At 34.8% G+C, this 17,778-nt stretch overlaps 1 protein-coding gene across 2 annotated transcripts in view; it reads left to right on the top strand.

The window, feature by feature from the left end:
* The window catches only part of kcnh1a (potassium voltage-gated channel, subfamily H (eag-related), member 1a), a 71,466-nt gene that overhangs the window by 34,657 nt on the left and 19,031 nt on the right, over positions 1-17,778 (top strand). For both annotated transcript variants that reach the window (XM_055171396.2, XM_055171397.2), the window contains 3 exons: positions 6,377-6,576; positions 7,806-8,058; positions 10,793-10,989. In XM_055171396.2, the coding sequence (XP_055027371.2) occupies positions 6,377-6,576; positions 7,806-8,058; positions 10,793-10,989 (650 nt within the window). The remainder of the gene's footprint in view (positions 1-6,376; positions 6,577-7,805; positions 8,059-10,792; positions 10,990-17,778) is intronic.

Raw genomic sequence — 17,778 nt, 5'->3', positions numbered from 1 at the left:
ACACATACATGTATACATTTACCAGTCCCTCCAGAAAAACGTGATTATGCGATCGCATGATTTAACGCATAATCAGCCAAAGTCCGCATATTTATACGGGGGATGCATTTTTTCAAATACGGCGCACTTTCGCAGCATAAATTGATTTCTGCAGATTTCTGTGCGCAAAATTTTATTTCATAAACCCTGCATTTTCTTAGCAAAAATCACATACATCTTAGCAGAAAGTTGCAAAATGTTGCATTTACCTCACACAAGCACAGCCAAGACCCCTGTTGCCATGGGAACGTCATAAAGTGACGTGATTATGTGACGTGCACATCATTGAAAAGCTGCAAACAGTTTTTGCAAGTTTCCTCAGTTTTCGCAAGTTCCCGCAATTTTTGCAAGTTCCTGCAATTTTATCGCATAAAATTGCATAAATATCCCTTTTTTTTTAAGAAAGCGTGCTGCAAGATCAAGGATTTTTGCCCGCGACAATCAGAAAAAAAACTCTGTGAAAAAAATAAAATAAATAAATATATGTATATATATATGTATATATATATATATATATATATATATATATATATATATATATATATATATATATATATATATATATATATATATATATATATATATATATATATATATATATATATATATTGTCCAGTCCTAGCTCATCTTCAGATAGTTGGACTTGTACAGTTTATTTCAAAAGAGCATGAAGCACACAGATTAAAGGCTTGCAGATGAAACAAATTGAGATGGATATGATTCCACTATAAATCATGCCGTTCTCTCATCTGTATCGTTGTGTACTTCAGGAAGAACAGAATAACCCAAAAGTAACTATTTTTAGAAAAGATGTTAAAATTCATGAAACCTCAGCTTTAGCTGTGCTAAGGGGAATGGCAATTGAAAGTGTGAAAGAGAGAGAAGGACGGAGACAGTTTGTCTTCACTTTTCGGAAAGAAGAATTTTAATGTACCAGTCAGGTTTTAAAGGAGTCATATGACATGGCTAAAAAGAACACTATTTTGTGCATGTGCTGTGATGCAATGTATTTATGCGGTTTATGGATTTTTAAATAACGTACATTATTGTTGCTCCTCTATGCTCCGCCCTACTGAAACGCGTCGTTGTATGATGAAAAGCGAGGTGTGCTCTGATTGGCCAGCTATTCGGTGCATTTTGATTGGCCCAATACTTCAAGCATGTGACGGAAATGTTAAGCTTTTATCATATCACATGGCGGCCGCACAACAATACTACAGGGCGGATCAGATCATATGAAAATTTTCATGCATTTTAACGACCTATTACCAGTCCTTCCAGAGTTTTTTTTGTTGTTGCAACTTTATGCAATTTATGCAGTTTTATGCGATGAAACTGCAAAAAAACTGTGGGAACTTGCAAAAACTGTATGCAGCTTTTCAGTGATGTGCACGTCACATAATCACGTCACTATATAACGTTCCCATGCCAACAGGGGACATGGCTGCGCGTGTGTGAAGTAAATGCAACATTTTCAACTTTCTGCTAAGATATATGTGATTTTTGCTACGAAAATGTAGGAATTATAAAATCATGCAAGCCCCACATATTTTGCCCACGGAAATCTGCAATTTATGCTGCAAAAGTGCAATATATTTAAAAAAAAATGCAGCCCCCGCATAAATATGCAGACTTTGGCCGATTATGCGTTGAATCAATCGCATAATCAGGTGATTCTCACGAAATCCAGACTTAAAAGCTCTTGAAGCCAATTTTTTTTTGCACATATAAGATTAAGGTTTGAACTTACTATAACCATTATTTTTAGAGGTACATTTTTTAGATTATCATTATAAAAAAAATTTATTACCGCAACATGATATAACATTAAATATATGCATTTACAAACTCATGTTTCAGTAATGAGAACTAAAAAGTTGTCTAGATACTATGACAAACAAAATTTTAACTTTTATCTGGAGAGAAAAATAAGAACTGCTAACCTGGTAGCCATTTTGAGTGTCACAGTCAATTATGTCCCTTCCAAAAATTTTTTTTAAATGTTAGTTCCTTGAGGGCTTAAACAATGATTAAAAATTGTTGCGGAGGATGAGGAATTTTTCTTGGACACATTTTTATTCCTTATTATTGTCTCTACATTTATCAATGATCACCAAATACCACATGTTTCTTTACTGTAAATGTATAAAGTATAACATGCACTGAAGCTTTTTATTTTTTAGATTTTTTAAATTATAAATATTTCCATGTCAAAGAACCCAAATCCAGTCATGGACACGTTGCGGTAATGAATTGTTTTCTTCTTAAATGTGGAAAAAACAACAAAATTGGTTTGTATGATGTCATTTAAAATCATGTGCAAAATAGTACATGCAGAGATGTTTGTAACCGTATGCTTCTTATTTCGATACTCGTAATTTGCATTTACTTTTTTATCAAAATATTTCATGACACCTCATAAGTCTAATTTCGCGAGAATCACCCAATCGCGTTTTTCTGGAGGGACTGTATTTCTGTAAGTCAAGGCTTGCATTGTGATATAAAAGATCACAGAAAATATCTACGGTTTAATGCAGAAAGTATGTCACAAAGTTTGTGAAATTCAGGTTAAAGTCTCATAATCTACATGATATTTGGAGCACAAAGGTTTAATTTCAGTTATTGATTCACATAATCGTTACTCAGTCAATATTAAAGAGAAATCCAGATTTTATTTTCACACAATGTTCTTTACATTATGTAGGATGATTTTATGTAGAAAAAGTAAATGAGAGGTTTCAAAGACTGGGTCACATATATAGTAGATACAGATTTGGATCTGTGCACTGTAAAGTAGAAAGTTCCTTCCATTCAAACAGCACTTTAGAAACCATTATGTAGAGGTGATATAAAATCCCATCATACCCTGTTAAATGTTTGGGTCTGATCTCTTTCAGTGCTGTAGACAATTTGCTGTATGCTTTCCTAGATCAATAAACTGACCCTCTCTCTCTCTCTCTTTTAAGTGTTTATGAGTGTTTAATCTAATTCAGAAGCCTAATCTCAAGTCCTGTGCTGAGCTGCTTGCTTTATTTATCTGTTCACTTGTTCTAATAGATTCATCACTTTCTCTTATTAAATATTGAAGACTTTAATGACCGTGTTTGATCTGACGGGACAGTTTATGTTGAGCTTTGGGATGGCAGGGTGAACCAACATGCAGCTTGTGACCTTAGACATCGGTACATCTGGGCATGTTTGTGTCTTGTGTGTGATGTCGGTCTGTTTGGTGTGTGTGTATGTGCGTGTTCGGTAGGACAGTCGCTGTCAGCTCCGTTTCACATTCTTGTCACCCTGGAGCCAAATCTGTCCCCAGATCAGCGAAGATTGTCAAGTTGCATATCCGTGCACATTGCCCTCAATAAATTTGATTTGCAAAGTGTTTTTGTTTAGAAAAACTGCATGTTGGATGGTGTTATTGTTTAGATAGCGTTTTTAGTATTTTCCGGTGTCGAGTGCAGTCACTGAGCTGGTGTTGTTTTTCCTCACAAGTCGGATCTGTAGGTATTTAAGAGGGAATTCACACACACACAGGCGCGCACGTGCAGAGATCTTACACGCATTATTAGATTTCCTTCTGTGTGCAGAGCCATTACAGGCCGACAAAATCAGTTTAACAGAGAAAATCACTCGTCTTCATTGAATTATCTTCCTTCTGTGCTGTGCTCTCACTCATTTACAATTTACTGTGTTATTCATCATCATCATCTCTCTCTTTCTTTCTTTCTCTCTCTCTCTCTCTCTTTCTCTCTCTCTTGTCTGGAGCGAGTGACTGATGGAATAATATTGTTCTTGTGTAACTTTCCAATCGAGCAGCTGACAAGAAGATGGTTGTCAGAAGATGAATATCATTCCAACGCACATCAGATCTCAGTTAGTTCTTAATCAATACCCAATATATTTCTAATCTGTAAAGTTACTCAGAACATAATTGAGCTCAGACATGATCAGTGACATCATCCAGTTAAAATAATGGCACATTTTTATTAAAACATTCGTAACTTACACTGTCAGAAATAAATGCTCTCTAGCTGTAACGGGGTGGTACCCTTTCAAAAAGGACAACTTTGCACCTAAAAAGTTCATATTAAGACCTCAGAGTTAGATATTGGTACAACATGTATACCTAAATGGTACATATTAAAGGATTAGGATTATTTTCTTAAAAAAAAAATCCAGATAATTTAATCACCACCATGTCATCCAGGGTGTTGGTGTCTTTCTTTGTTCAGTCGAGAAGAGGTTATGTTTTTTGAGGAAAACATTCCGGGATTTTACTCATTTTAATGGACCCCAACACTTAACAGTTTTAATGCAGTTTAAAATTGCAGTTTTAAAAAACTCTAAACGATCCCAAACGAGGCTTAAGGGTCTTATCTAGCGAAACGATTGTCATTTTTGGCAAGAACACGACTTCTCTTCTTCCTCCGGCTGTGTGACAAGCCAGCTCGACCTCACGTAATTGCGTAATGCTGTGGAAAGGTTACGTGTTACATTTATGAAACGCACATTTGCGGACCATTTAAAACAATAAACTGACAAAAAGACATTAATTAGTATCATTCGACATACAACAACGTCGGAACGGTCCTCTTTCTCCACACTTGTAAACACTGGGGCGTATTTTTGATACGTCATCCGTGACTTCTTGATGTGATGACGTATTGCGTGAGGTCGCGCTGGTGTGTCACAGGACCGGAGGAAGATGAAAAGTTGTGGTTTAAAAGTGCATATTTTTAATTTTTTTTGTCAAAAATGACACTTGTTTCGCTAGATAAGACCCTTATGCCTCTTTGGGATCATTTAGAGTCCTTTGAAACTGCAATTTTAAAGTGCATTAAAACTGTTGAGTGTTGGGGTCCATTAAAGTCCATTAAAGTGAGAAGGATCCTGGAGTGTTTTCCTTAAAAAAATTTCTTTCTTCTTGACTGTATAAAGAAAGACATCAAGATCTTTTTAAAGGGTACTGCCCCAGTGACAGCTTTTTTGACAATTTTTGTGCATATAAATTTTGTGAATAATATATTCAAATAAATGTAGGTTTCAATTAGTTTTGTGGCAAAATATTTTTTGCATATATGAATTTTGACTTCTCTGAATATCTTATATTTACATTGGTAAAACAGTTTATATGTATTTTTAACTCTTTCCCCGCTATTGACGAGTTATGTCGTCAATTAAGAGAAAACATTAAGAGACATAAATTAACAAAATTTTTAACTCTGTGTATGTTTTGATCATCGTTCTGATTCGAATATGATCTCTAACAAAATTCCTTTACAAAAATGCAATTATTTCAGCTTTTTGGTCAAAATGTGGTATTTTTAAAGAAACCAACCCATATTTGAGAGTTTATAAAAGAAAACAAATGAAGATAGGATGAAATGTATTTTTTCCTGTTTTGTTGGTTTGAAAGCAGAGGGTCTGTTCTTTCATTTGATATATTTGTATGTTTATATATTTATAAAGAAAATTTTCCTGGAAGGTATTTTGTGAAAATCACAAAGAATGCTGGCGGGCAACTTTAAAAAAAAAGGCTGGCGGGGAATGAGTTAAACGCTACATGTTTTCAATGTATATTTAAAGCCCATGTAAGGTGATATTAAATATGTGTTCTGAGTTTGTCACACCACAGAAAATGTGTTATTATCCACTGAGTCAAAATTTAATGCTCAAAAAACGTCAAGTAGATAAAATAAGTTATCAAAATCTGAGAAAAATAAGCAGGATATTCTGCTCTCAATTGTTGGGGGTGTGGCTGCTGTATGTGTTGAAACCACGCCCACTTGTGGGAATGCTGCGTCTCTCTTAACTTTAAATACCACTACAACCTGAGTAAATGCTTGCAAATGTTTTAGGGGCGGGGTCATGCCTGGTGGCTCCAGTGCATCATTGAGCCACTGTTTTAGCCCCGCCCAAACAATCCTGAACACAGAAATGTGGAAAAACTGTTTAACGGTGTAACTCTACAATTCAATACTACTTATTTCAAAGTTTTTGTAACGTGTTTCAGTAATACATTTCTAACATTTATAATCTGTTAAGAAACAATTCTCTGAAATGACTTACACAGACTTTAAAGCTGCAAGCAATCTTTGTTTGAAACATAAAATTACAGGTTTATTTACATGCTTTATAAATGCAAAAAAGGGACAAACCCACCCCGTGGGTTTAAATTAACCCCCCCAAAAATTATATGGTGACAGTTTTCAACACAGATTTTTATGAAGTTTGCTTATTTTTAACCAAAAAGAAAAAATTACATATTGCAGCTTTAACGTTTATTAAATGTGTTCTTTATTTGTTTATCATTTCTCGTTTCGTGTCTTTCTCTTAGCTCTCCTTTACGCCACCATCTTCGGTAACGTGACGACTATTTTCCAGCAGATGTACGCCAACACTAACCGTTACCATGAGATGCTCAACAGCGTGCGGGATTTCCTGAAGCTCTACCAGGTGCCCAAAGGACTGAGCGAGAGGGTTATGGATTACATTGCCTCCACCTGGTCTATGTCCCACGGGATCGATACTGAAAAGGTAAACAACCCATGATTACCCATAATGCACCTGGATATCTCTTGTAGTCTTGCGACTCTATGTTTGTTATTAATTCCTCTTTATTTGCAGTATTTTTAGTAGCGAGATGTTTTCTAATGCTGTGTGTTTAGACTCGTCCTGTCCTGAAGACTCAAAACATGGGGGTTGGGAGGGGGTTCTGGCATGACTCTGTGGATGGCGTCCCGTTGGGTGTTTTTGTCACAATGCTCCAGCTGTCTTCAATACTCTCTCTCTCCTGATTTAGTCGTCTCATCACACAGACTCACACTGTCCTCCCCAGAGCCAGCCTCCATGTCTCCGTGACAACCGCATCCAGAAAGGGAGATGCTCTCTGTTAAAGTGAGGGCTGCTGGGAAAGGCAGCTCAGGGACGCGTCACACACTAATGCACTCTGATGCACACATACTGTACAAACTGACACTCATGTCCTGCATCTCTCTCTGTCTGTCTTTCTCTCCGTTTCTTTCTTTTCTGCTTTTTCTGCTTCGCTGTGATTCACTTTGTGCGCTAGTTATACATGACAATAAACATTTGTATTATGAGACGGTGGCTATAGCATTTGAAAAAGTCAATGTATTTCTAGTCTGTTAATGTATCTAGGTATGTAATGTACAAATAATAATGTAATAAAAATAATACATTAAAATAAAAAATTGGAGGACAGTTTGAAATTGATGGAAACAAAACAAAGTATATATATCTGTAGCTACTTTCTCTAATGTCTTATTTAATGCTTTCACCTGCAAAAATAACATTATGTCTTCAAATTATCCTAAATTGATAGCTTTTCTCAGCAAAAAGTGAATATTTCCAATAATTAAGTCAATTAATTAACATATTATTTTATCATTTGAATGAATTGTGTAATTACTTTTCCTACTAATAAAAATGAAATTAAACTATAACAGTAGTTATAAAAATAAGATAACAAGAAGCCAATAATACCAGTTGATTTGTAATAAATAAATAAATAAATGAATATTACTTCACAATTTATTCAGATAATACCAAATTATTTTTAGCTGTTTTGCATATTGCCAGATTTTGAAAATAATGATAAAATTAAAAAAGTTGTCAGAACCTTAAGCCTATTTTTTGCCACTTAAATCATATAAACAATCCTTTATCTCTTTCTTTTTTTATCTATGTTTGTTTCTATTTTTTATAAGATTGTAAAAAGCTGCGTTTCTTCTTTCTTTTCCTCGTAGGTTTTGCAGATTTGTCCGAAAGACATGCGCGCCGATATTTGCGTTCACCTGAACAGGAAGGTTTTTAAGGAACATCCTGCTTTCCGATTGGCCAGTGACGGCTGTTTGCGAGCTCTGGCCATGGAGTTTCAGACGATCCACTGCGCTCCGGGTGATCTTATCTATCATGCAGGCGAGAGTGTGGACAGCCTCTGTTTTGTGGTGTCAGGGTCACTGGAGGTCATACAAGACGACGAGGTGGTGGCCATTTTGGGTAAGTGGACACATTTGACCTCTGCGTATCTACGATCAGCAGTATATGCAGTTTACAATGTTTTATGAAAAGTTAGGTCTTTAAATTTATCCCCAACAAAAACACTACAACTTTACACTGGCCGAAAATGAAAACTTGCTCTTTGGCGGAAATGCGTAGACGGACGCTACGTGAAAATTTTTATGTGTGGCATCGATGCTTTGATCCATAGCAATGTAGTTTGTGTGGTGATAAAACTCTCAAAACATAAATGAAACAAAATTACAAATGGGAAAAGACAAAAAACTACACTGTGAGAATAAAATACATAATGAAAACTACAGTAGCTGTGTCACCATTGAAGATTTGCGCAAAACTTAGCGTTATTTTTGTATTATTTTCATATTGCGAAATGACAGCGTTTCCATTAACTGATGTTATGCGACAAAAACTTAATTTGTTGTCTTGCGATAAGTCATTCCAAAAACCATTGTGATAAATGTGTTCGACTTCATACACTGCCGCGCAGACTGACATGCGCATGAAATCAAAATACCACAAAAACGACTCGAAAGCATACAGAGCAGTCGACTCACTGTATTTTAATTTTATGCACTTGTCGGTTCTTGTGACACCACATGAAACCGAACACATCTTTTCAGTCTTGTCCTCCAACCAAACATACACCACCATATTTAAAGAATAATGTGACTTTAACGCAAGTCAGATGACCTGTAAATGCGAAAAAACTGTTTTGCGATATATTCCTTATATGGTAGTTTATGCAAAATTGCTGTGTTTCCATTGAGTGCATTTTTATTGCGCTATTTAATTTGCGCAATTTGAAGGGTACTGGAAAAGCAGTGACTGAGACACTTGATATAGTAGTAGCAATAAGATGAGAAAAAGTCGCAAGATGTACTGTAATGCTGGATTCACACCAAACGCTGTAGAGGCGGCAAAAACGCGCTATTTGCACATAATTGGACGTTTGAACATTTTGAGTTTATTCGCTTCATTCACGTGGAAATTCGCATCATGGGAGGAGCTTCTGCGACTCTGCTCACTTCCTGTAATCACTAGAGCAAGCTCCTGATTGGTTAACACGGCGCGATTTTCCACCAAAGTTCAGAATTTTCAACTTGCGCGTTTCCCGCGACAACGCTCTAATCGCGTCATTCCGCGTATAGACGCGTGAAAGAGGTGGATTCGTGTGTATCGCGACGCGCTAAACACCTCATTCGCACTACGAGACCTCCAGACGCACGTAAACGCGTCTTCACATTGACGTAACATTGAAATCACTTGCGCTTGACGCCTCTGCCGCGGCTGGTGTGAACGCAGTATTAGCCACATGATAGCGCAATGTCATCAGTATGCGTTCATAGTAAACAAATACTGGAAGGCAGGTCGTAGCAGCTAACACACTGTACGTTGATCATGCTGAATTTCTGACACTGTCAGAAAGCTATCATAGGCTATCTTTAGTCGCAAGACTGGAAAAACGCTCGTCTTTAAACCTCTCTCACTGTACGACATAGGATCACCGATCACAGAAATTGGCACAATTATTTCACAATGGTAATCTTTTGTGGGACAGCCAAAAATCGTGCAGTGTATTTGTGCTTTTGACATTTGAACCTTTATTTTTTTTATATTTACAATTGCATCTTTGTAATTGTAATAGCATTAAAAAGGTACAATTCTTACTAATATTTTTTGTTTGTCGGATGCATACATATTTTTTGTTTTTTTAAATAATTTTTTTTCGGGTGAATTGTTTAAGATGTTTTTAATAGCATTAGGATCTGTTCTTTCTTGTTTTGGCAATTTTTAAGTTGGCAGCACGTCAGCTTGTTGGTGGTGGTTGTTTTTGTCTTCTCTTTTAAACCAGTTTCACATTTCAAACTCACAAAAGTAAGCTGTAAACACCTTATAACAAGCAGACAATAATCTCAGAATAATATAACTTCGGCTGGCAGTATATCATCCCACACATTTCAACAAATTAATTGAAAAGTTCTGTATATAAAAGATAAACACTGATCAGACATGTGTCACGTATCAGACATGTAGCATCTGTCATTTTTAACATCTCTGTCTCACAGGATCAGATTAGGATGTTACGCATGGTGAAGGCACAGAGCTGGTCATCTAATGGCGTATTTTTCTCTGTTGACAAACTAACGATGCTTGGCTAAATTTGGCTCTCTGCCATGGCTCTGATTTAGGGCCAGTCGGAGTGGCCACAATTGTTCCCGTTTGCTACTAAAATTTGCTCACACCGAATAAAAGGATTATTGATCTGAACACCTGTATCTTTCTCTGTCTGCACAGTGAGTGGATTGTGAGGATGTGTAGTTCAAAGGTCAGCATGTGTCTGTCGTGTGTCCTGTACATCTATAATGATAGTGTTTCTGTATCTATACTTTCATTCACTCTCAGCACTCTGAACTTCACCTTTACAAAAAAGTACAAAGACAGTGTGCACAATAAAGTTGTAAGAAAAGTTAAGCTATGAACAACATGAGACATAACTTTCAGATCTCAAAACCAAAATATAATATAAATAAACTACACATAGATTTTTGTAAACCCACTTGCACGGTGTGATATATTTCATGCATTAGTGTACTTCAATTATCCCAAAAGTTCCCAAGGATTTGTAAATTCCAACAGCATCTAGCCTGGTTCACGATTATCCATTGGCGAGTACAGAAAATACCCATAAATGTGTGTTTGTTTATGACTGCAGGTAAAGGCGATGTGTTCGGGGATGTGTTCTGGAAGGAGGTGACGCTAGCACAAGCGTGCGCTAACGTCAGAGCTCTAACGTACTGCGACCTGCACGTGATCAAGCGGGACGCGCTTCAGAAAGTTTTGGAGTTTTACACCCCCTTCTCCAACCACTTCTCCAGAAACCTGTTGCTTACGTACAACCTGCGCAAACGGGTGAGTGAACATCGTCTACTGCTCTCTCTCTCTCTCTCTATCTATCTCTCTCTAAATACTGCATCTGTGCTTTGTGTGGTCTGTTAGGTAGAGATGAGAGCTCTTATTTTGTGTTTTAATGGAAGTGAAAATGTTGTGGTAATTATCATATATCTGTTAGCTATAGTCTGTAGCTGAGTGAGCTTGTTATAGTACATACGGCTGAATTAGAGACACATGTAACCTTCATCTGATTGAAAGAGAAAGAGGTCAATACACCAAAGAGAGAGAGAGAAAAAGATAGAGAGAGCGGACAATAATAAGTAAACAATTTGTTTTGGTTTTTTTTCTTTGCACAATAACCAAAACTGGCTCAGTTAGTTACAGTAAATGGGTCAGTGACAAAAACAGCTTGGCAAGATGAGAAATTCAAGAATATTTAAAAAAGAACTTCATGCAAAAAAGAAAATGTTTTAAAAGCATGCATCAGACATTTTACAATGTACATAGTATATGTATGTTATATTAATGTAATTAAAAAGCATTATTTATGCAAGTTAAAGGTGCAGTGTGTACATTTTAGTGGCATCTAGTGGTGAGGTTGCAAATTGCAACCAACAACTCAGTTTACAGCTCACCCCTCGCTTTTGGTAGCCGCCACAGGACAAACATGTCATTGTTGAAGATAACTTAGTAAAAAAGTTTGTCCGTTAAGAGCTTCTGTAAAAAACATAGCGGCACAAAATGGCGACTTCCATGTAAGGGGACCCTCAGTGTATGTAGATAAAAACGTCTCATTCTAAGGTAATAAAAACATAACGGTTCATTATGAAAGGTCTTTATTACCCCCTGATAATATAGTTTTGTATATTATTTTGCATTTCTGTCAAAAGATCCTTATAAAAATTAAGCACTGCACCTTTAAGACTGAATGTAGGCTACTTGAAAATGTCAAATGGTGTAACGACCAATGAATGAGAAATGTTAAATATTTTATCCACCTAGATGACATGTAAGACAGTACTCTTAAAAATAAATAATTCATCTTAAAATATCACACGAAAATAGATTTTATTAGAGTTGTGTACATTTTTATGCGTTCTTGCAATATTTGGTGGGAAATAAAATAAAACACATTTTTAATTTTAATAGTTTATAATTACCTGTTTAATAAATTAGATGATTAAATGAAGAGTTTGGTTCCAAAACGCAATAAATCCATTTTGACTAATTTTGGTAAAAATTTGTTTTCTATACCAAGTAAGCAGTGTTGGGAAAAGTTACTTTTAAAAGTAATGCATTACAATATTAAGTTACTTCCCAAAAAAGTAACTAATTGTGTTAGTTTCTTTTTATAGAAAGTAATACTTGCTTTACTTTAGTTAATTTTGCGCTACTTTTTCTTACTTGGCTAAGACTTGATCTATTTCATTTGCATATTTCCATCGCAAAAATGTCAAGTTCTAGCCTGCCATCTCCATTTGGGACTGTTCTCGCTCAGGCGCACACGCATAGATTGCGTAATTCTATGTGACTACATTCACTTTAATTCAGTAAAACATTTTTATTAAACAAATTAATTAAACTAAAAAGTAACTTGTATTACTTTTTTTTAAAAGTACCTCAAATATAAATGTGTACATTTATAAAGTAATGTGTTACTTTACTCGTTACTCGTTAAAAGTAATATTATTACGTACTGCACGTTACTTGTAATGCGTTACCCTCAACACTGCCAAGTTGAAAAGCACTTTTTTCTGTTACAAACTTTCACATAGCATCTTGAGGTTATAATAACATTAAAATTCAAATCCATAATTTGATTTTCAACGATTTATTATAAAAACTAATAATTTTTTTCACAAAATGCAATAAATCCATTACAAGTTTTTTTTTCAAAATGCTATAAATCTACTGAATCAATATATAAATGTGCATTCATCTTTGCCATGTTATATTTATTTAGTTGACTAGTGGTATACACTGATTAAAAAATAAACATTAATGGCATTAATTAAAACACTTACTTTGTCATATTAAGAACACTGTCATTGCTTCTGTCATTCTTGGGACATCGTCGCTGAACTTTTTTTGACAGCAATCAGCTGTAAAATGTTTTGGTCCTGCTCGATTTTGGTTGACTTTGAGTAAAATAATGAAAAGTTTTTCATAAGATTGGGGTCAATGTGTTAGCATGACAGAAGCTTGATGCTGTCGGGAAAACAAGCAACAGCCAGCATTTCTCCGTTACGCGAGTGGCTTACGTTTCTTCTCCGCCACAGAAAACCACCACAGGTTTATCAATGACATCAAAAGTATTATTTTATTTTTGTTTGTTTGTTGATCACGATGTACAAAGTAGATGATGAAAACTAGGATTCTGTGTGTATTCAACTCGCTGCCATTATTGTTTACAGTGCGTGGAATGGTGCGCTGTGATTGGCTGAGCGGATTTATTGCATTCTGCAGAGAAGGAGCACTGCAGTTTATTGCGTTTTGGAAAAAGAGGGAGAAAAGATGACAGAATAACAAGCTAGATATCGGATTTTGCGTAAAATTAAGAATTTACTTTTTAATACTGACCAGATACAATACTGATTTTGGTGGTAACTCATTTTTTTCCAAAATGGCGTTTATTGCGTTTTGGAACCAAACTCTTTATATTTTATTCCACATTTATTTATTTATTTTCCAGTATATAATTATGTTTTCATAAAAAATACTGGTTACACCACTGCTTTTACAGCCATTCTGGTGACCGCATTCTTAAATTGGTCCAAAGTGGGTTAAGGAGGATGTATCTAGGTCCCTTATTTTGTTGTTTGGTAGATTATACAATATTGTGCTGTTCGCACTTAAAGCGTACCATTTGTCTATGCAAGCATTTCCATTTTACAATAAAACAGCTGTCAGCGTGATAAACTGGCCCTCAGCGTGTCTGCATATTGGATCAGGGCCCTGTTTGAGTTCTGTTTCTTGCTGATGGATCTGGGTCTGAGGAGGAGGATAATAATAGCTTAGCGAGCGTCTGCTCTTTATTGGCAAGCCTGAGACCGTACCGTATCCATAAATGTTAAATTTAACCATAGTTATGCTTCACTTTCTTATTGAAGCCTGCTTTACTCATGACCTAATGACACATATTTACATAACCTATCATCTGTATAAATATATGATGTTGAACATACTTTAAACAGTACATAGTGGAAAACTATTACAAAGCTTTCTGGGTACAGCCAGCACACCTATTGTTTCCATTACTTTTACATTTATGCATTTGGCAGATGATTTTATCCAAAGCAGGACATACAATTTATTTTTATCAGTACAGTACGTGTTGACCTTTTGCGCTTTTTGACCGCGTTTGACGTCAGTTTACCGTAAAATGTCTGGATACGGTTAGGCACCGTAAGGGTTTCATAAACACTACAATGAAACGTGAAGAAAACAGTTGGTTGTATTAATATGCCTCTCGGGTTGATGTCATTGCTTTTAATTAGCTAATATCTTCATGAATTAATCATGATGTTTATCGTCTGATTGTGACCCAGATAGAATAACATGTTACACATGGAAAATATGTCAAATATGTTGTTATGTTTCAATGTTGTATTTAATAGACTACAGTATGGTGTTACAGACCGGTATACAGACACAATACTGTGTGCTATATTTATAATAATAGGCCTATTTACTGATTTTTAATGTATGCTGGTGTCCTCATTCTTAATACTCACCCAAATACGCTGAAAACTTTTTTTTAAGCGAATGAGAATTCTCTCATTTATTTTGTATAGCATGGGCTGTCAAGCGCCAAAAATGACGATACTTGGGTGCTGTATTTCTAATCTTGATGATGGACAATGATGAACAGACAGAAATATGAAGTCATCATTCATCAAAACTTCACGGATGTTCGGTTACATGATGCCAGAGAGCCAATGATGTTTGATTTTATTAACTTTTATCTTACATTTTTAAAACTTTTAATTCACATACATATTTATAAAACAGTATTCAATATATAGTATATCCTCTACAGGATCAGCTGTCTGGCTCTCTTTCAAGGTTTTTTTCTCCTACAATGCAAAAAATTATTTTTAAGAAAAAAAATTCTTAGTATTTTTGTATAAAACAAGCAAAAAAAAATCTGCCAATGGGTAAGCAAATTTTCCTTGAATTTAGTGTTAAAGAAAAATTTTCAAGATTTTTTTGCTTATCCCATTGGCGGATTTTTTTGCTTGTTTTATACACAAAGTCACTTGGGTTTGATATTTTGGTCTGGAAGCTACACTTGTTTTCTTGGGTCGTTTTGCTTATCGGGAAGAAGCATCTTAATTTGAGAATAATTGGGTATTTTTGCTGAAAACAAGAGAAAAATACTAAGTAAAATTTTTCTTGAAAGTTATTATTTGCAGTGTAAGGACTTTTCCCACAGGGTTTTTCTCCTAGGAGTTTTTTTCAACACCTTGGGAGTCAACTGACATTAGCTTAACTTAGAATTACATTGCATTATATTTATGTTGCGTTATTACGCTGCTCACTATAGGTTCATTTTAGCCGCTGTACTTTTCTAGTTTGTTGTCTTATGATTTTTCTTGTTTTTATCAATTTATCTGCTTTGGAACAATTAAACAATTGTGAAAAGCGCTATATAAATAAAATTTAATCAAATTATTATAATTATTATGCCACATTTGATTTGGGCGCTGCATAATTTTTTTGTCACAGGGATTCAGAAGACTTGAGATATAGGGCATACGTTATTATTCAGGGCTCGTATAAAGTATGATAAAGTCAGAAAGATGTTGTTATCGAAGGTTAAATGAAATATTTACATTAATTATGTTTTTGTGGTTAACTAGTTCCCCGCCATTGAAGAGTTATCTTGTCAATTAGTAGAGAAAACATTTGCATAACAAAGTGTTCCTGATGAGGTTTTATGTTAATTTGTAATCCCGCTATTATCCACTAGAGAGCGCACCTACCCAATTTATAAAAAACTGAAGCAATTTTTTTACTAATTTTAAACTGTTTATGTTTTGATAATCGTTCTGAATTTGATCTCTTAAAAAAATCCTTCACAAAAATGGAATTATTTCAGCTTTTTGCCAAAAAAATAGTTTTTAAAGAAAAAATACCCATATTTAAGAGTTTATAAGCAGAGAGAAAAATATAGATAGGATTAAACGTTTGTTTGTTTGTTTGTTTGAAAGCAGAGTTCTTTCATTTGATATATTTGTATGTTTTTATATTTTTTATATTTTTATTATATTTTTTGTTTTCTGGAATGCATTTTGTGAAACCTTTGTGAAAATGACAAAAAATACTTGCGGGCAACTTTAAAAAAAAAAAGGCTGGCGGCCAAAGAGTTAAAGAATATGCATGATGTGCGTTTTAAAAATGCTGGGATGTTTCAACTCGTGGCTGAGTAAAATGTGACCCTGGACCAGAAAATCAGTCATAATTCATACATGTATATTTATATTAATAGCTAACAATACATTGTATGGATCAAAATTATCGATTTTGCTTTTATGCCAAAAATCATCAGGATATTAAGTAAAGATATTTTGTAAATTTTCTGCCATGAAAATATAAAAAATGTATTTATCATTAGGAGTATGTGTTGCTAAGGACTTCAATTTGACAACCCTAAAGACGACTTTCTCAATATTTTGATTTTATTTTTTTGCACCCTCAGATTTCCAGTTTTTCAAATATTGTATCTCGACCAAATTGTGTCCTATCCTGACAAACCATACATCAATGGAAAGTTTATTTATTCACCTTTCAGAAATCTCAATTTATAAAAATTGTCTTTGTGTCCAGCTTCACAAATATAAAATAAAAATCCATATTTGCATTGGTGGCTCGTGACTGCTCTTTCGAGGGGCGCAAATTCAAAATATGTGTTCGGAGTGTCATGTGAACCATGTGCATCACGTGTTTTGTCAACATAAGTGCTTGTTGCACACGTCAAAACCGTTTATGTTAAAAGAGACGCTCACGTTCACAAAATACACGCATGTGTTAACTGTAAACTCTGATTTCACATGAGAATATGTATCTGGCGCGATCGTCTCTTTTATCATAAACCTTTTGGACGCGTCTGTAGCAGGCACTTATTTTGACAAGACACATGATGCACATAGGATGACTCGACTCGCAGAACACATATTTTGAAATTAGGAACCACACACATGGCTATGGAGGACCACAAGGGTCATGCAAAAAAAAAAGAGTCACGGAAAAGCTAAATAGAGAGGCTAAAACGAAAAGCAAATCGAATAGCGAAAAGAATAAGGAGAACCATCGGGAAAATGAAAACAAAAATGTTAAATTGAAATGCCCTTTTAAATGCCTAATTTAAACCTGTATTTGTAGTTCAATTAATAAATCCAGTTATTTATTTCTCTTTTTAAATCGCTTTTTGAAATACATTTTGAAATTCCATTATTTAATTAAGAATTTGTAAATGCAATTTAAAATGATGAACATATTGTTTTATGTTGTTTTTGTAAATTGTTATATTAATTTGAACTATTTATTAATGGATTAATATTTAATTTCTACATTATTTTTATAATCTCACTTTTTATTGCCCAATAAAATGCTACATAATGATTTTTTTTTGTAACTGTGTCTATCTAGTTATAGATTAATTAATGAATCTTTAAAAAAATCTATCAATTGCCATTTTTATTGTCCAGGTATTTATTAAATATTGAAGTTCTTTATTACATTTTGCATGACCCCTGTGGTCCTCCATACATGGCGGACTACATACATGTTGTGACGAACTTCGCA

Source organism: Misgurnus anguillicaudatus, chromosome 7, assembly GCF_027580225.2.
Source record: "Misgurnus anguillicaudatus chromosome 7, ASM2758022v2, whole genome shotgun sequence".
NCBI lineage: Eukaryota > Metazoa > Chordata > Actinopteri > Cypriniformes > Cobitidae > Misgurnus > Misgurnus anguillicaudatus.
Note: the sequence above shows the minus strand (reverse complement) of the source record. Positions and strands in the feature narration are given on the sequence as shown.